Source organism: Maylandia zebra, linkage group LG23, assembly GCF_041146795.1.
Source record: "Maylandia zebra isolate NMK-2024a linkage group LG23, Mzebra_GT3a, whole genome shotgun sequence".
Lineage (NCBI taxonomy): Eukaryota > Metazoa > Chordata > Actinopteri > Cichliformes > Cichlidae > Maylandia > Maylandia zebra.
In genome coordinates this window covers 10,340,649-10,361,674 of record NC_135188.1, presented here as the reverse complement: position 1 = coordinate 10,361,674, position 21,026 = coordinate 10,340,649, and the positions used below count along the sequence as shown (strand labels likewise).

At 42.2% G+C, this 21,026-nt stretch overlaps 1 protein-coding gene across 1 annotated transcript in view; it reads right to left on the bottom strand.

The window, feature by feature from the left end:
- Positions 1-10,756: 10,756 nt before the first annotated feature.
- wdr18 (WD repeat domain 18) overlaps positions 10,757-21,026 on the bottom strand; it is a 21,059-nt gene continuing 10,789 nt past the window's right edge. Inside the window, exons 8-10 of the mRNA XM_004557039.4 lie at positions 16,251-16,414; positions 15,412-15,480; positions 10,757-10,968 (exon numbers count right to left, since the gene is read on the bottom strand). Coding sequence (XP_004557096.2) covers positions 10,840-10,968; positions 15,412-15,480; positions 16,251-16,414 — 362 coding nt within the window. The 3' untranslated portion in view covers positions 10,757-10,839. The remainder of the gene's footprint in view (positions 10,969-15,411; positions 15,481-16,250; positions 16,415-21,026) is intronic.

Here is a 21,026-nt window from a genome sequence, read left to right as displayed (position 1 = left end):
ACATTAGATGGTCACTTTCTCTCCTCTCGGTCTCTTTTGTTCTTTAATTGTGTGCAGCAAGATAATTGGTTCATATGTTCCCTGTTCAGCTCCTGATTGCTTCTTTGGGAGAAGGTGAAGGAATAACAACCTCCTTACTGTTAATGTTAAATATTTCTATTCAAGATCCAGACTTCAGGCCAATTTTCAGAAAAATACCTGGAAAAGTTCCTCATGGTTTTGATAGACAGTAGATGAAGCTCCATTTTGAGCTGTTTCACAGATTTCAACTGGAAAACAAAACATTTAAAGAACATCATAGCTGCTCCATTTAGAGAAAAACAAGAGGTCGACAGATGGACAGGATTACAGTCTTTGGTTTGTTTCAATTTTTACTTACTTTAGTTTAGCTGGAGCAGAACCTGGCAGCTGCCCACCACAGACCTGGAGTTGCTTTTCCGCTGCGCGTGCCAGGGCATGGTGGTGCAGGGAATGTCCGCCATGCTCGCTGAATTCACTTTGCCTTTTCTGTGTGGAGTTTGTATGTTCTCCCCGTGTTTGCATAGGTTCTCTCCGGGTACTCCAGCTTTCTCCCAACTGTCCAAAGACATGCAGTTAGTGGGGTTGGTTTCGTTTAGTTTTTACATTATACATGTTTCCCTTAAGCAGTATGGTTAGAAAGCATAGCATACATTTTCACTGCTATGCAAATGACACCCAACTTTATCTATCCATGAAGCCAGATAACACACACCAATAAGTTAGAGCAGGGGTCTCAAACTTAAATGAGCCGTGGGCCACTGCTGGCACTGTCGTCTCACTGGAGGGCCACTTTAGTGTTCAAGTAGTACAAAAAACCCCAACCAAACAAGAAAAGACCCACAAATGTTTCCTAAAATGTAGTTGTTTTTTGTTTTGTTTTTTAAATTTCAAATATTGTATAACAAGATAAACCTCTTAACTAACTGAAGCCTTTCATCGAACTGCCAAATAACGAAATTGGTTCTCTCTTTCTGGCCGGACACGTGGCAGCACTTCTGCTATCATTTTGTTCGTATTTAACCAAATAAAAAGGCAGACATAAGTGTACATATTAGTTTTTGACTCTCTCTCACTGAACTAACACAGCCAATCCCTGGCATGTTTGTACTCTCTGCTCTTATTGCCTTCATATTAAATAAGTTTTTGCTTTTTAAAGAATTATTTTAACATTGCACTCAACAACAAACAAATCCCCCCTAACAAAAAAAAGTCACTTCAAGGGCCAAACTGCATTATATATTTTCACATCAATATAAGGTCTGTAAGTAATGTGACGTGGGCAGGAAGTGGCCCGCGGGCCACCAGTTTGAGACCCCTGTCTTACAGACATAAAAAGCTGGACGACCTGCAATTTCCTGCTTCTAAATTTATATAAAGCATGTTATTGTACTCGGCCCGCTCTCTGTGGTCTCTCTGTCCTTCTTCTCCTTGCTGTTTCTCCCTGATCCTGGTTCTGTTGGAGGTTTTTTCCTGTTAAAGGGGAATTTTTCTTTCCCAAGGGTAGCAGCTGCTCACGAGTGTTGTCTGATTTCTTAGGTGTCTCTCCCAGATATTGTGCTTTACCTTACAGAATTTAATGAGTGTTTTTTGAAGTGAAGTTCTATAAATAAAATTAACTAAATTTAAGAAGAGGTCAATCATCAGGTTCACCCGCTCTCAGCTGACTCAAGGTGTTAAACTGATGGTGTCATCTGATGGTTTCATCATAGCAAACAGTGAAGATGCTTCATCTTAATCACTTTGACGCTGAACCCGACTCCTTGAGTGGCATTTTAACTTTAGACCGATTTAGACCGGAGTTCTTTCTGCAGATGTTTAGACATGAGAGGCGAGACTCGGGGCAGGATCGACACATGAATCAGATGTTAATCAGTTGCAATCAGCTGATGGAGGCTGAACTCTGACAGCGTCACAGCTGCAGAGAAGATCAGAGGTGACTGGAAGCATCAGTAGCAGCTTTCAGAAAGCTGAAACGTGATATGTCTGTGTGGTGCTGAGGAAGAAGAGCTTAAGAAGAGGAGGACATTTCCGGCTGAACTTTCTGTTTCGTTTCTTGATAAAGCATTCGTGGCATTTTCAGACCTTTCAGTCTGTGAGCTTACTTTTCCTGTGGAGTCACCTGACTGCAGGCAAATCTGCACTGACCCAGCATGTCTCCTCCTGCTCCTGGGTTTGATGCTCCTGTGCAGTCGAAGCTTTGGGCAGAATGTTAAAGTGTTTGGTGACATTTAAAGAAAACAGCGTAGCAGAGAAGGCGCTAATGTGGAGATTTAGGACGTTTTTTGTGATCACATCCTGAGTCTGCAGACTGATCAAGATGAAGAGTACAGGTTACAGAAGTCTTCTTCAGTGAATGATGTCACATAGGTTGATATGTGTTACTGATTCTGATGTTTGGCAATCCATTCCAATCAAAATGCTTCAAATGTGAAAGTTAAACTGAAATAATTATGCAGACTTCAGTGATGTCAGAGTCAATTAATGACCTTTATGGAAAAGCAAAATGTTTTAGAGGTTTTCCAGTCTGGTTTGAAATCCTTACATAGCACTGAATCAGCCCTTTAAAAGGTTTTAATTACATATTATTAGCTACTGATGACTATGTTGTTCTTGTGCTTTTAGATTTGACAGCTGCGTTTGAGACACTGGATCATGCCATTTTACTATCTCGTTTGGAGCAGTGGGTGGGCATTAGGGGCACAGCACTGGAGTGGTTTAGGTCCTACTTGGCAGAACAAACTTTTTGTGTCAGTCTCTGCGACTGTCACACAGCGGAAATTTGTGTTTTTATGTTTTATCAATCTGTGTATTGGTACATAGTGTTGATTTTATTTGCATGATTTTATAGTGATATTTATACTGCATGTTTGTTTGTTGATATTTATACTGCATGGTTTTATCCTCATATTTATATTTGTGTTAATGTTGTACCATGTTCCTTTAACCCACTGTGGACTAAACAGATAATTGTAGGCACCTGTGAGGTGGGGGCGTTCCCCAAGGTGACCTATCAGCCACCAGGTTGACCTGTTAAAGGGGATGGTGAGCGCAGCGACAAAAGGAGAGAGGAGTGACGCACGAAGGGTGAGGAGGAGAAAAATGAACGCGTGCAACCCCGCACGTGTGTGGAACGAACTGCTGCCTGACTGTGGGGCGCTGCGAGTTGTTCGGCGATCCAGTCCTAACGGCAGGAACGGCAACAGTGGGTGGCGATGGCTGCAATGCACGACAGGGCAGGGATGCCCCTCTGCCTGCATCTGACGGTGAGACGAGGGAGGCCGTGTTCAGGTGTGGAGTGGGGCGGGACTGTACGGCGACGCGCTGTCAGGAGGAGACAGGTCTGCGATAGGAGCCCCCTCCCTGGTCTGTTGCTGACGAGTTTTACCATACTGGAAGAGAAGTTCCTCTCCTGTCTCTTTCATATAAGAACCATTCGCCCAGGTGTGGCTGGATTGTGGGATTATGGGACTATGGGAGGGTAATTTTAGCATATGGAAAACATTCATTTAGCCTTGTTTTAATATTGTATAGTTATTTCTGCCGGCAGGGTTTTTAGCGGGTTGCAACACTATTTTTATTGTATACGGGGAATTTTATCTTGTATTTGTGACTCTGGCTGTGTTTTTTTTATGGAAATAAATGGTGTTTGAAGCCAGCTGAGTTTCTGTGCCCTGAGCGCTGACCCGCCCACTCCCCTTTCTGCTTGTATGTATACAGACGTGGTGGTAAAGATTTAGGTCCACCAGTTTAGCGGCTACACGACCATCTGTCGTCCTCTGTTCCTCTCTTGTGTGGTGTCCCACAGGGCTCAGTTCTAGGCCCCCTCCTCATTTCTTTGTATGTGCTCCCTCTTAGTTTTATACTGAGAAAACACGGTAATGCATTTCACTTTTATGCTGATGACTGTCAGATCTATGTCCGTTTAAAGAAATAAGGTACATTTCTGTACAGCCATTACTTCAGTGTCTGGATGACATTAAGGCTTGGATGTCTCTTAACTGTTTAAAATTCAATGACAAAAAGCCTGAGGTGATGATTTTTGGTAGCCCTACTGAGACCCCAAATCTGTATTTAGATTCCTTGGCCCAGCTGTCACAAACCTGGGGGTCAAAGTGGAGTCTGAACTGAAGCTTGACAGCCAGATTAAGGCCGTCATAAAATCAAGCTTCTTTCAGCTCAGGCAGTTGGCAAAAATAAAGCCAATTCTTTCAAGGCAGCACTTTGAGACAGTTATCCACGCCTTTGTTAGCACTCGGCTTAATTACTGTTATGCACATTATATTGGGGTCAGTGCTTCATACATTGCTCATCTACAGAGGGTGCAAAATGCTGCAGCCTGTCTTTTAACTGCCACTTGAAAGTTTGAACACATTCCCCCTATTTTAGCTTCACTTCACTGGCTGCCCATTCCTTTTTAGATTTTAAATTCTTTTATTTGCTTTTAAAGCCCTCCATGGCCTAGCCCCATCTTATCTCTGTGAGCTGCTACAGCCTTATACACCCACCCGCTCTCTCAGGTCAGCTGATCAGCTGAATGTACCCAGGACTGAGCGTAAACTTTAGCTGCTCCCAAACTGTGGAGCTTTAGAGATGAGGCAGGCCTCTTCTCTGCCTGTTTTTGGCCTGCATTTGTATAGCGCTTTTCTAGTCCATAGGACCCCAAAGCGCTTTACACTACATTCAGTCATCCACCCATTCACACACACATTCACACACTGGCGATAGCAAGCTACATTGTAGCCACAGCTGCCCTGGGGCGCACTGACAGAGGCGAGGCTGCCGGACACAGGCGCCACCGGGCCCTCCGACCACCACCAGTAGGCAAACACGGGGTTAGTATCTATTAAATCACTTCTGAAAACCCATATCTTCACCCTGGCCTTTGACACCCTGTGAGATGTTGGTTTTTGTTTTTATTTTATTTATTTATTTTTAGTTGATTCTATGTTTTGTGTTTTTTTTTTTTTTTTTTTTTTTTTTAAATATAGGACTGTTTTAAATTTAATTTGTATGTATTATGTGTTTTGTTTTTGTTGCTGTTTCATTTTATCTATTGTTCTTAACTTATTTAATGTACAGCACTTTGGTTCTGTACTGGCTATTTTAAAGTGCTTTATAAATAAAGTTGGATTGGCTTGAATCTGACATTTCCAGTAAAAACTGAAGAACATTGATCATCTTCACCAACATGCTGGGCTAATTTTTATTAATCAAAGTGAAATGTTAAACAGCATGATGAAAACCATTATAATCACTGATCAGGTTTCTAATATAATTGATTGTATTTATGTATTTCATGTATGGAACAAAGTAAAAGTTGCTAAATGTCTCACCCTTCATTTTAGCTTCAAGTGTTCCTGATCAGGTGCCAAAGACCAGTTTGGTTTGATAGAACCGCTGACACTCTGATCCCTTTGCAGTTAAAGTGCTAGGTGCCATCATGCGAACATCCAAAGATCTCTCAAACCCCAACAGCTGGATGCTGGATAGATTTCAATCACTAATGTTCTTCTTTACAGGCTGAGGACATCTGACTGATTGGATGGTGAAACAGGAAACAAATCCACCAATGACCGGCACAGAAAGAAGATCTGAGTCTGGATTAGATGCTGTGGAGAGATCTGAAATAGGAAAACATGCAAGAAAACTCTCAAACATCTATAACTGAGACAGGTCAACATGTTCAGCCAGATGTGTGAGGATATGCCCCTAATGCAGGAGGAGGAGGAACAGCTTCTAATGCAGTGTCTGTGAAGGGTTTCAGTCATCCAGGACATAGTCTAAGAAGCTTGAAAATAAAAGTGTCTGGACTTAAGTTTCTTGAAGACATTTCATTCGGAAGCTTGTTCAGTTCTAAAATCAAATGGTGGAGAGTCTCAGATTTTAAGCCCTAGTGGGAGGATCGTTGACCCACTATTGATTATGTGCTTCATCGCATGAGCCAAGGTGTAAAAAAGGGTGTGGCTCATTATCAGTGGAAGTTTTGGGTGAAACCATGTGTAGGTGGCAGACAAAGGACAGAAGTATGAAAGAGGAGTGAAAGAAGTAGGGCTGGGTATCATCACTGATTTCTATAATCGGTTCGGTTCCGATTCACAAGGTCCAGATTCAATTCAATTTTGACCCAGACAGTAGAAATATTATAATTCTGATCATTTATCAGTACATATCCATATAATATGTATCTATGTATAAAAAAAAAAAAAAAAAAAAAAAAAGCTGACACTTGTAAGACTTTGTCAGAGGTGTGAGCATCACAGCAGATGTATTTGTGTCAAAGTAACTGAGGATAACTGAGAAACAGAAAAACATGAAGGATATTTTCCTGGCCTGGCATTTTATAGCAGAGAACCACCCTAAAAATATTCTGCAGTAGATCAAAAACTGAAGAAAATATGAATCAACATATGGAAATTACCTTACCTGCTGCTGAAGTGAAGCAGAGCAAAGTTACAGAGGTTTTATTAGAGGCACAGCTAAGCAATCACTTGTAAAAGGTTCAATTTCTGAGGCTTTTATGTCAGAAGTTGACAGCACTGAACACAACAGTAGACTGGTGCGTAATTAAGCAGTGAATAATGCAGAAAACTGAGATTTTTGATGGTAAACTGGTCTCTGAGTACACTGAGAGAGAGAGCTGTACAGGAACTGTGATTTTATTGTGGTGGAAGCAAAACAGCCAAAGTAAGAGGGAATTAATGACGATGTTTATCAAACGTGAAGGGTAGTTTTGATCTTCTTTTGCTGCTGGTTCGGTGAATTTTGGCCAGAGTGGCATCTATGAGATGTCTGCGTACGTGCCGTTGGGTGAACGATCCGCACTTTGTGTTTACATCTTTGTAAGCTTTCACCGTAGATTCTGGTGTTTATGGCAAAAATACATTTATATTAAAAAATTGATTCAGGATTCAATGAATTGATATCGCGTTATTTAAGCTAAAATAGATTTGAATCGGAAAATCGATTTTTTAAAACCCAGCCCTAAAAAAAGAAGCTATCTATATCCACTGTCAACAACCATCTTTGAACAGAGGGCGGGACTTATGACACCAACTGTCAGCCATATACAATCCAGTTTTGAGATCCTTCCCAGGCACGTTAACACCCACTCACATATTGTGTCAGTTGATCTTAATAGGTCACATGATAGGGTGAGGCAAGGTCTCACAACTCTCAGATTAAATGTCTTCATCCTCCTTCTACTGCAGTGTTTACACACAGGAACATCACATCATTATACCTGTCAAATAAATGAAAAATAAATAAATAAATGTTTGTAAAATGATTTTACCTCGTCTGTGCACACCAAGGCAGTCACACTTGTTTCCTCAGATCCTCTAAAAAAAGGCACAACACGGCAGGAAGTGATAAAAGAAAAAATTACTGCAGGATTTCAGATTTTCTCAGCCTTCATCTTAGCAGCTGTCAAACAATTTCCAACCAATCGGAGGTGTCGACTGCAGACATTCAGTGTTTGGTTTTAATATGATTTTGTGATGATCTGAAGTTTAAAGTGAGCTTGAGAAAAATAATCAGGTTGCTGAATATTTGAACCTGATATTTGATCATTTTTCATCATTTGTTTGTGGCTCACACGAACTTCTGTCTACAAAAACACACTCTTAACACTTAGACCCCCGGAGAGCAGTCATTTTGGTTTTCTACCTTAGACCCCCGCGGAGTCATCATTTTGCGTTTCTACCTTTAAAAGCCGGAGAGCAGTCAGTCAAATGCTGGAGTCATTCATATGTATATTAGGTTGTTACCTAGGAATTCTGGAGGGAGGGGAGTGGGGGTGAGTGATTGAGGGGGTGGGGGAGTGGAGTGTTTCAGTTTGCCATCTTAGGGAGAAATCAACACATGTCCTTTGTATGTCCTTTGTTGCTGACATTTATTGATGAAAACAGTACAAAAAACCAACCATTTGTACACATATTTACAAATAATGATAAAAAGTGAGTGAGTACATTTCAACATTTTCAGCAATCACTCACAATCCTGGCACTGCCACGGTATCTGTCGTCTGCATTTACCACATGTGTACCTGTAGCAGTGAACACATCGCACAGTGGCCTGATTTTTTTTGCATCTGTGTACTTGGATTTTAGGTCGCAAGCCACCCAAAACTTGCTCCATGCACCACTCAGCAGGCCATTTGTAAATATGTGTACAAATGGTTGGTTTTTTGTACTGTTTTTATCAATAAATGTCAGCAACAAAGGACATACAAAGGACATGTGTTGATTTCTCCCTAAGATGGCAAACTGAAACACTGAAACACTCCACTCCCCCACCCCCTCAATCACTCACTGAGTGATTGAGGGGGTGGGGGAGCTGCTAAAAGCGGTGAGCTTCCTTTTGTGTTTCATCTTGATGCATTCTCAATCATCCAGGGAAATAAATCTCCAAAAGTCACCAACTTGGAGTGTTTCAGTTTGCCATCTTAGGGAGAAATCAACACACATGGGTGTATGTCCTTTGTTGCTGAGATTTATTGATAAAAACAGTACAAAAAACCAACCATTTGTACACATATTTACAAATGGCCTGCTGAGTGGTGCATGGAGCAAGTTTTGGGTGGCTTGCGACCTAAAATCCAAGTACACAGATGCAAAAAAAATCAGGCCACTGTGCGATGTGTTCACTGCTACAGGTACACATGTGGTAAATGCAGACGACAGATACCGTGGCAGTGCCAGGATTGTGAGTGATTGCTGAAAATGTTGAAATGTACTCACTCACTTTTTATCATTATTTGTAAATATGTGTACAAATGGTTGGTTTTTTGTACTGTTTTCATCAATAAATGTCAGCAACAAAGGACATACAAAGGACATGTGTTGATTTCTCCCTAAGATGGCAAACTGAAACACTCCACTCCCCCACCCCCTCAATCACTCACCCCCACTCCCCTCCCTCCAGAATTCCTAGGTAACAACCTAATATACATATGAATGACTAGCCAATTTAGCTTCCACTTCCACCATTTGACTGCTCTCCGGGTTTTATAGGTAGAAAGGTAGAAGCCTGGGGATGCTAGTTTAATAAAATATGTTTGTTTTTTTTAATTTGCAAAATGGCCATATTTGGAAGAGACGGTGGATTTATTAGCTAATGTGAGCTACTTTCAAACAGACTCACTGCTCAGCAGCATCCAGTCAAAATCCTTGAATTTCACTGTGCACCTAAACTGGAGCTCAGACGTCTTGGAGAGTCTGCTCGTACAATTAACAACATTATTATTATTGTGGTCAGATAGCAGCATTAAAAATGCTACATGCAGAGATTTCAGGTTATGGTACCCTGCTGTGGACACTTCTGCTGAATGTGACACTGACAACTAAAACACTATTAAAGTCCTCTAAACATTTACCTATTAATCGATTAATTTAGCCTAGTATGAAAGGGCACGAGGGACCTCTCCATCAGCAGAAAAAGCTGTAAACGTATGGGAAGTACTAATTGTATGCCTCCTTCAAGCTGTCCAGTGGACTGGAGTCTTTGCCGGGCTGATTCTGTCCTCCGGGCCTTATGTTTGGCACCCTTGCTGATGTAATCCACTAATTCTCACAGTCTTTAACAGAGATGTTCAGCTCAGCCTCTCTCCAAATATCTTTTATACCGGTCATGTGACCAGTAAAACTGATACTGGGTTTTCTTTGTCCTTGGACTTGTTTAAATAAATCAATCCCTTATCGGGCTCTGGATTGTAGTTTGAGCAAAGACAACATGTAAAAAAAGGTTTTTGTGGTTTTCCTGTTTGAACTGACAGTTTTCTTCCACCTTCACATGACCTTTAATCTCCGACTTTAATCCAGTTTTCAATTTTTATAATGTGTTTTTTCCCCTCATGTTAGTTTATATTTATAGTTTGACATCTGGGCTCTTTTTATGTGAACACCTGTCACTGCTGGTTTAAATAAAGGTTGAAAGGCTCAAATGCAGCGTGCCAGTTTAACTATGAACACAAATGAAATGTTTGAATACAGTTTGTTGATATTCAAATCTTCACTTTAAAAAAGAGAGTAGTAAAAACATGAGATTATAAAACAAGTTAAACTGTGTCACATCTTCAAACACCTGATTACAGGAAGGAAAACACGCCTGTCTCCTACTGAAAACACAAAAACATTTACTTTCTGGGGTTTCCTTGTCTGGACGATTGTGTTTTTGTGTGTTGATGTGTGTACAAAGTAATTCACCTGGAAAAGCTGCTGCACACCTTTGTACAGATGTGGACAAAGTGGAACCTGAAATTTAATTCTTCTCTGGTTTTCAGGACCTGGACCCTGATCCAGGAAGCTGGATCAGCTAAAACTCTGAGTTTCTTAAGCCTGACTCTCCATCTTTGTAACGGAGAGCTCTGGAAATGTAATCTGATTACATTTACTGCAGATTCCCCATTTACATCCCTGTGATCAGTCATTTATCAGGCTGATCAGTGAATGATTATTGGTCACTATGATGGACAAATGTTGGATCTTCGTGTGAATATCTCAGTAAAAATGGATAGCTGAAATGACTTTCTAAACCAGACGAGTTTAACGAAGCAGCTGCTGAAAGTAACAAGTGTAATCTAAAGGTAATCTGATTACATTTCGTGTTCACAGACAGATCCACCCATGTCAATGACTGTTAAACAACATTTTAAAGGTTCAAAGTCTGGAAGTCACCTGAATCGGTCTCGGCACGTGACCCAAAATCACCCAGAAGGAATAATAGGCTCACACACAGGAAGTTTTCCAAAAACTTTTATTTTGTAGAAAAACAAATAAACAAAAAACCCATCACAGTGTGTGTTTGTGTGTGTGAGTGCACTTATGTTGGTTTGGTGAGCAGCTGGCTGGAGAAGTCGTACAAATCTTTGTTCATTTTTTTCAGAGTCTGAACTTCTTCTTCGAGCTCAGCGATTCTAACCTTCGTGTTCTCGCAATCACCAAACACCGACTGAAAACACAAACAAAAACAAGCAATTACACATCACAGAAAAAAAAAAAAAAAAAACAATCTCTGTCATCTGTCTCCAAACATCGTCCTCTGCTCAACGAGCTCACCAAAATCACTTTTTTCCCGTCCCTTTAAATACAATACATGACTGGTTCTGCACCAGATGATCCTGCCGCTAGGTGTTTGCCCCTATTATGATCATCAACAGTACCAACAGTAACTGTAACTTCAACATGCTTTCTTTCTAGCGGCCACTCACTAGGGGGTGAAAGTTGTGGTTCTAAAAAGACTCAGTCCTGACATCAAGTTTCAATCAAGTTTAATTTGTAACTCTTTCAAAATGGAGGGTTTTTGCTGTACACTCGTTGGCTGATGACTTGTAATTGACAGGTTGTGAACCAGTCTGTCACAGTCAGAACCTCCCATTAATCACCACATTTGGGTTGAAAACACGATGACGTTGGCAGCAGACACGCTCATAACGAAGCTTCAAAGTGCTAATGATTGACAGCTGCTGTGTCACGTTGGTTACAAGCTAAAAATGAGCATTTTGGTTAAAGATGACCACGACTTCTTCCAGGGATGCCACAGACACCAGCCAACAGGTAAGAAACATGATTTCTGATCATCCTATGATGGACTAAGGTGGGAAAATATTTACCCAGCAAACAGTAAATACTGTTATCTGATTGGCTGGGTTGAGCTGGACCCTAATTGATCTTCATATTACTTGCTGTTCCTAGAGTATTTAAAAGTAGACTGGGAAGCAGAGCCTTTAGTTTTCAAGCCCTTCTTCTATGGAACCAGCTTCCAGTTTGGATTCAGGAGAGACACACTATCTCTACTTATAGGATTAGGCTTCAAACTTTTCTTTTTCCTAAAGCATATAGTTAGGGCTGAATCAGGTGTTTATACACCTCTCTGCATCAAACCATTAGTTATAATTAATCTCTGGCTCTCTTCCACAGTGTGTCTTTGTCCTGTCTCCTCCCCTCACCTCAACCGATTGCAGCAGATGTCCACGCCAGCTTGAGCCTGGTTCTGCTGGAGGTTCCTTCTCTTTAAAACAGAGTTTTTCCTTCCCACTGTCACCAAAGCACTTGCTCATAGGGGGTCAATATGATTGGTGGGGTATTCGGTTTTCTTTAAATTATAGTAGGGTCTTTACATTACAATATAAAGCACCATGAGGTAGGGGTGTGCAATATATCACGTTTTTCCACATACAACGGTTAAAGCGGCTTTATTGTAACCATTGAGTATAAATTGCCACGGCAATATTAAGCTGTCTGCATATAATTCACTGAGATTTTTTTCCTCACACACGCTGCCAATGCATCATTAACCCCCACCCCACCCCAAAATTTTCTACCTGCCACACTGGGCTGAGCATGCGCATTAATATACTACCAGACAGGGAAAAATATAGCGACAGCTGGAGTTTCAGACTCGCTGTCATTTGGATTTCACAAGGACAATGCTGCACAAAATGCAGTAATTTGCAAAAACATGCCGTAAAACTACACAGGTCAACAATTTTATTTCTTTTTTTTTTTTTTGCAATCATCAGAAACCACAAAACACTTTTCTAAACTGTTTTTTCATGCTGATTTCAGGTCTGCTTTCAAATTTTTTTCAGTTACATCAGCCAGATAATTTTGAATTATGAGTAATATTAGTTTGCAATGGACCTTCACAGTTTTTATTAAACAGGCACCAATCAAGCAACTGTTTCAATATTTTCAGTCAGGCACGCACTGTGGCATAGATATGATGATCAGTGGCAGTCAGCTACCACTGTTTCTTCAAAAATTCCTTAGCATATGATTTTCTTGTGCACACTGTGTCTGGATTGTCAGGCTACAGCGTCCAGCAGTAGTCAGCCATCATGCTCTCATTCCAGAAACCTTAGTAGCGAAGTTCCATTAACTGCATGTCCTGATGAAAATGCTCTCCCTGTTCATCACTCACCATGCCAAGATTTTCTGGAAAGAACTCGAGGCCTGAGTGCAGGAAGTGTATTTATTTTCAATGACATGCGACAGCCCAGTTTCTGGTAGGAATCAAGCAGAAGCTGAACTCCTTCCATGTATGCAGAAAACTTGTGGATGCCCAGAAAGCTTTTGCAGAGCCACTTCAATTCCTCCCAAGCTTTGAACTCGGCTGTTGAGAGAGATTGTTTGAAGCCTTCATTCTGCAAAATGAACTTGATCTGTGGACCTATAAATAAACCTTCATTCATTTTTACACCGCTTATGTTTGGAAACCTTTCAGTGGGGTACTGAAAACTGCATGAATTCCCTTTGCCTATGGCCTCAACATGATTCTTCATCAAGCCTAGCTTGATATGGAGAAGCGGCAAAAATATTTTACACTGCTCAACCAGAGGCAGAAACTCGATACTGCTTTTTCCTGGCTCATAGGCATCTCGTGGCTGCCAGTCACCCTTGACATAATGTTCCGCAGTAGATCGGCTGTCCCACAGGCACAGGAAACAGCAGTATTTGGTGAATCCTCCTCGCATTCCCGTCAACATACCAATCACCTTCAGATCACCACCGATGATGTTCCACTAATGAGTTTTATACCCAAATGATTCAAGCAGTGTCTTCATGTTGTCATAGGACTCCCTTAGATGAACAGAATGGGCAATCGGCACACTTGGTTTGGCATTTCCGTTATGGAGTAGGAGTGCCTTCGAGCATTTTTGTAAAGAATGAAAAGACACCATTTAGTTGGAACATGCTGAAGAGTCTGTTGATGTCATGACAATGGCACATTGAGCCGTCAGTTGTGAAGAACGCTGTCAAGTTATGACTTCAACTATGATTGTAGTGAGTTACAGTAACACCCTTGGCAAACAAATGCTTCTGCTTAAGCTTCGAAGCAAGAAGTTCTGCTTTGTCTTTCGATAGATTTAGATCACGAACGAGATAGTTTAGCTCTGCTTGTTTGGTTCTGAATCTTCATCAGCCAGAACAGATCTGATGGCTCTAGATTGTAACCAGAGGCACCTTGACCGTTTCCTCGTCACCTTCTACAGAAGCGAATCCATCATGTGGCAGCACAGGAACAGGCCTTATTGCAGAATCCAGGCTGGTGTAGACAACTTTGTGCTTATTTTTGAATGAGAATGCTGTTGTATTCACGTGGCAAAAATAGCAATTGTTGAGATGATCTCGTGGTTCCTGCCACACCATCGGGATTGCAAATGGCATTGCTGATTTTCACAGATTTAGCCAGTGCTGCAGTCCATTGGAACAACTGTTGCAGATGACATGTTGAGCCCAAGATTTATCCTGGTCACCCAGAGGGCAGCCAAAGTACAATTTGTACATCTTCCTAAGGTCTATAGTAATCGGGAGACATGCTTTTGTCTTGAATGAACCACACACATAAGAGCAACTGTCTGGATGATTAATACAATCTAGGCACGGTAACAACTGAAATCAATTGCAATTAATGCCGTATGTAACATAAAACACAGGGAACTGTCGTTAAATCTGGTTACATGCTTAGGCTAATTATACCAACTATTATGCAATATATAACTAGCATTATCACAAAAACTGTACGTGCTACGGAAAAACTAAACACAGATTTGAAATCAGCATGAAAAACACTACAAAACCCAGTGTAGTCCAAAATGAAGACTGTTTTAAACTGTGCACACACAAAGAAAAACAGCTTTGATACCTGTAATTGCTCTTGGTCAGTCGTTTTTATACTGACTGTCTAGACTTTTGTTTCTGTTGATCATTATATTTTTTATTTTACAAATTTTAAATGTTATAAGCACAGAAGTTTGTTTTATTTTTACTCGTGAATTCTTGTTTGATGTTTTTGTTGCTGTGATCTTGCGTTTGTTTGTTAAAAGGTCTAGTGTTGACCACCGAAAGAGACTTAACTGTCACAGGATTGTCATCCGTTAAAAACCTCTGTGTATAACGGATTGTTAAAAAACATAGTTAAATAAAACATTTTAATACAAAAAATATGAATGAAAATATGAAACCACTGAATTGTCGATTTGAATGAGTGTACCGATGCAGTGTTAGGCACTATATGGTTGATAAGAACATTTGTTTTTGTAGGTTATTTAAACATATCATGATATATATCGTGCAAATAAGATTTTCCTCATATCGCCGACCACTACCTTGAGGTGAGTGTTGTTGTGATTTGGCGCTGTATAAATAAAACTCAATTGAACTGAGGCAGTCTCAGATTCTGAACTTTGACCCCACGCTCCAGACACACACAGGGCTGACCAATAGAGCTGCCTTCTTCACACCATCTCCGACCACCATTGCTATCAATAATCAATAAGACTGACAGGAATGTCAGGCTCACAGTCAGTTTGTTTCTGACCCTTGGCCAGTTAAACTGTGGGATTGTCAGAGGATGCAAACCAACACTCGACGAAACCTCGCCCCCTCTCACCTTGTCAGTCACGGCGTTCATCAGCGAGTTCAGCGTGTCGGCTTTCTGCAGGTACGTTTCCTCCTCCTCCTGTAAACAAACGGGCAGACCTCTTCAAAGTAAAACCTGCGATGTATCAGCTTTAAGTGAGATGTGCAGATTGTCACTTCAAAATAAAACTGAAATCTTCCACCATAATTACAAAAATAATTTAGCAATAAAATGTAGCACTGCTGTGTGAATCTGGTGATAATGATGAAGACATCTAAAAATTTTATGTCTTGAGAGCTGATCAATTAAACGATGTTAAACACTCCAAACAGGACTGACGATGTTAGCAGGCACGCTGGTGACAGAGCACTCTGACCTGTCAGGCAATCAAAGCTGTAAATATTGATATTATTGCTTACCCACTGAGCAAACACACGCATTTTTCAAACTCATCGTCATTACAGCAGAGAGTGTGTGTGTGTGTGTGTGTGTGTCTCAGCCTCATTAGCATAAACTGCTCTGAGGCTGCTTATGAAAGTTTCCCTCTCATTGTGTATGCATTTGTGCGTGTCTATGTCACCTTCCTCCTTCAGAGGGATCGATGTGTTTGAGCTGCAGCTTCGTGTTTTATTTAAACGTTTCCTCAAATTGTGTTTGATCTTTCCATCTTTACGTTCAGCCTTCACCTGCACAGCTCCTTCGTTCACCTGTGTGTGTGTGTGTTTTCATTTCTACCCTGTCTTGTCAGAATTTCTTGTTGTTGTGGCTCCCATCTATGAAAATAAACTGCTCAGACATTCATTTGGTTTTTACTTCCGTAAACAGGAAGCTCAATTATGGAAGACACAAGGAAGAAAGGCAGCACTCACCTGTGTGTGGAGCCTGAGGCGGACACACACCTCCCCCAGCTCACCGCTGTCGCTCTCGGAGGCATGCAGGTGTCGGCTGAAGCGTGGCAGAGGGACGGTGGGCCGACTGTCAGGCAGGAACATGTTAGCGGGAGCTGGCGTGATGATGGCGTTTGTCACTGGCCCTAAACACACAAACAGGAAGTGATGTCGCGGTGCTCAGGAAGTGTCGTTTGTGGATGGAGAGACATAATCACTACAGAAGAAATTTTGCTTCCTGTGTAAATTCCACGACACGCATGATCCTCTGCTAACCCCACATCGCTCATGACATCATCAGCTCATTAACCATTAGGTCATAGGTATGAACAGGAACCGGCCAATCAGGGGCCAACTGACCAGAGACATTAGCTGAATGACAATGACCCCTAAGGTGATGAGTGCACGTGAGTTTCCTCTGTGATTCACGGGTGTAAATGGCGACATGTCCAGGGTGAATGTCGCCTCTTGCCCCATGGCAGCTGGGATAGGCTCCGCCCCGCTGGGGTGATAAAGATGATGTAGGGAGCTCCTGAAGGTCAAAACTGTTTCTTCTTCTTTCGTGATAGCTCCACGGTGTTGTTTAAATAAAGCTGTTTGTTTTTGAATAACATTGAAGCCCATGTTTACATCACTTCCTGTCAACTTGGCTTTCAAGAACATATCAGTCTCTTAGATGAAACAGGATGCAAGTCAGTGATGTCATGTAACCAGGCTGAAACTGTACCGACCTGAAACATGCAAATGATGACAGGCTGCAGATTAAAAAGCCACTTAGGTGAAACAAAATTAGGGTTTTTTGCTTACTTGTTTTGTAACCTTTAACATTTTTTGGTGCGTTGGTTGTATTACACGTCTGCAGAGGCCAAGCCTACACTTGAAGCCATTGAGGTTTTCGTTGGCGGGAGTGACGCGATGCCGCTGTTATTCCACTTCCAGCAGTTGTATTTGTTGTTCCACAGTTCTCTTTATCCAACATCATTTATCATAACAGCGTCACAATCTGTTTGCTCCTTCCGAATAACAACACCTGGAGCTAATTATGTGTATCTACCTTAAATACATTCACATAAACACACCATACCATAAAACAAAAAAGGTGACCCCTAGCGGCAGACACAAGGTAACAACTAGGGCTGGGCCATATCATACCGTTCACGGTAATACCGGTAAAATGTCGGGCAACGATAAGAAAATGAAATATCACGATAGAATATGGGTAAAAAGCCCATGCGCAGTGCCTTTGTTTTCATACGCACATGGCGGAAAAAGCGTGCCGGCAACAGAGAATGAGAAGGGCGAAAGTGGATCGTTGAATGAAACAGATGAAACAGAATTGGTTTGTAAAAATGCTGCAACTTCAGTGGTGTGGAACGTTCCACACCACTGGTTTAGCTTTTGTCCGTCAGATAAACAACAAAGTACTATTTTTGGTAGAGCATGCAAGCAGGCCGTCGCTATTACCGTGTTTTTTGGAAAATATGGCACACTTGAAATCAATCCTTTGATTTTTCTGAAACTCGCCAGTGCCCCTTATAATCCCGTGTGCCCTCGTATGAATTCTGGTTGTGTTTACTGACCTCAAAACGATTTTCTGTGGTACACGGCGCTCAAAAATCTGTCAAATGTTTTAGTACGACTTTGCTAAGCTACGAAGTCGCACTGCTTGATGGATTGTCGGAGCATTACGGCTATCGTAGGCAGGAGCCTCGCGAAGTAATACGTACTGTGCTTCAACATAAACAAAAACGCACTGTTGGTTTCCTGCACGTGCTCAGTTCTTATCTACTGATGTTCGTTGGTCTGCCCTCAGCAGCTCCTTCGGCTGATAAAACCTTAATTGTCCTGCAGTGTTTCCTCATTCGGCACACTGACAGAACCTCTCTCGAGCACCAGAACAGAACAAGAAGAGACGAGTGGGCCTGACCTGACCATCTGACCATCAAACATTCATTACATCAACCTCATCAGATGTGCCTGCCTGAAGTTAGCTTAAACTTTTACACACAGCCTCATTGACAGACCAGGACTTCACCTCCACCACCTGATTGCATACTGTATGTCAGCTCCTCTGGGACTAACACAATATCAACATGTGTTGACCCATAACCAATACGTACTGACGACCATCAGTTTTTGATCACACCCAAACAAACCTCTTCTGTCACAAAGGCCTTGGCCCGTGTGACAGAAGAGGATGCTGGAGAGGGAAGATGGAGGCAGACCATCCTTCCCTGAAGGGAGCATGAGAAAGGAGGAGGAGGAGAAGAAGCTGTCCACTGTCACTTGACGTTTCCATCACAGGTGCCTTTGATTTGGTGTTCTACAAATGAAGAGTATTAAAAACTGAAAATAGAGCAAAGTGTCTGAGTTTGTGAAGGACATTCAGAGAAACTCGTGTGAAATATTAAAGTTCTTCTGGTTCATCAGTAAAATATTCAAGCTGCTGCACTCAAGTCACATTAGGAGGAGCTGATGGACATCAACAGATGGCGATCACCTCAATAACACATGACTGCTTCTGCGCTCTGCAGCAGGGGCAAGCTCACTTTGTTCCTAAAAGCTGCCAGGCCACATGACCTACATGATCATTTATCAATGAGACTCATGAAGCAGACGGGATTATTAAGATCCCGAAATTCATCACGATTCGGATTAGCACCAGGTAAATCACACCACTGATGTGTTTGGTCCTGATGAACGCTACCTGTGACAGGTTCTCTGTCAGGCATGTCTGACCTCAAGTTTTCAGACCTCGGCTAATTTTGCCGCGATCGCTGTGTCAGTCCCTCAGACAGCTGCGGTCTGCACAAACACGTTCAGGTGTTTTTGTGGGAAGAATGGAAACAGGAGGATCTGCGTGTGATTAACCCGAGCGCGTTCTGTCAGTCGTAAATGTCTCTGAAATGTGGCGCAGATGAATGAAAATCATGGAATATTCCAGACCAATGTCCAGTCAGGGCCCGCCGTGAAGCAGTTAAATAATCCAATCATCATCACTGGCAAAAACAACTGAGGTCAAAACATTCAGCGGTCAAAGGTTAAATAACAAGGTCCATGGTGGCTCTCCTCCACCTATTGAAGATTCCTCTGGCTGCTGATTGAGACAAGGACACTGTGTGTGTGCGTGAGAGAGAGTGAGAGAACAAGTTTAAAGTGCCATCTGTAACCACGGTGACCACAGGTCCTCTGAGAAACTGTCCCACTGCAACTCATCAACCTGTCATCAACGCTCGTCCATCAGCTGCAACAGCCAATCAGGTCAGGACAAACACAGGAATTGGAATGGCACCTTTAATCTCCTCTGCTTCCTTCACTTGCAGCCAATCAAAAGGAGCGGCTCTGAGCGAGGCGTGCTCCATCAGTAAATCTGCCGCCACGCTGACACGCTGACACGCTGCCAGACTCATTTCACACCAACAGAAGCTCCAAACCGCAGCGCGTGGGAGCGGATTTACTGCATCTGCCTCCACCTTCAGCCCTCCATAACAGCCCTCTATAACAGCCGTCTGCACCTCCACCTCACCGCTCTGTATTCACTCTGCCTTCAGCGCCTCAGCTCACTGTCACTCTAACTTCCTGTCTGGGGACTTTTAAAATTAATTTCCCTGAGATTAGCTCGAGGATCTGTTTAAGAGTCTGAAGGATGACAAATCGCTCGGGAGACGACAAAGCATCTGAGCTGACTGACACGCCTGAGCCCCGAAACAGGAAGTGGCTCATTTACACACAGAACGAAACAAGCGAGCTGACCTCACCTGTTCACTCTAAACAGCTTTTTTTATTACCTGTACTCAGGTAGCAGCTTCACCTCTAGCAGCCGCTTCACCGTGCTCCTCGCTGTGAGACCAGCTGGCGGCAGCGTCTTTCAAAGGTTAATGTGAAACTGGTCCGACTGCAGCAGCTGCTGAAGATGTTTTATCTGCTCAGAAAACAGTTTACAGCAGACTGAAGACCACGGCCGTGTGACCACGACTCAGAGTCTGTTCACCTGAAGGTTTCCCATGAGGAGTTGAGCCACGCCCACCACGCCCCCTCCCCACCAGAGCAAATCTTATGCTTAGCAATTCTGAAATCTACCCACCCATCCATCCCGCCATCCATCAACTTTTCCATTGTCCACCTCCTTAAACTCTGATGCATGCAGCATGCTGCCCCAGCTTCAGATGTTCAAAAATAAAGTTCAAGACGCTTTTGCCTGCAGGTTAAACTTCTACAGCCTCACACATTACAGCTCCACTCCTGAGAGCCAGCAGCTTCATCTTTGACCTAGAGCACCAGACACATAATGTGCCAATTTAAAATATGGAATAAGCTGTTTGATTGGCTCCTAGGTTAGCATGACGCTAAATGTTTAATACTCTAAAGTTTGTGATCAAAATACTTTCAAACACTGCTCTGGCTCATCGATCAGCCAGAGCAGGCGATTCCAACACCAGTTCAATAAGTATAAAAGCAGTTGCTGAACCAGGTTTATACCTGCAGTCTGACCTGGGGGTCAGTCCCCAGGCATGTCAGTGCCTCGGTCAGATGCAGCTGATAGCTCATCTGATTTCAACTAAGCTGCCGCTCCTCAATAAAACCAATCCCTGAGAGACTATGCTCAGGGTGAGAAACTCCACCAGCAAAACATAATGACCGCCAGGTCACCTTGCAGGTGAGCTGAAAGAAGCTCAGACATAGATTTCAAAATGAAAGTGTTTATAAACCTTAAAAAGCAGCTTAAATATTTTTGAGCTTTTATATGAAAGTCAATGA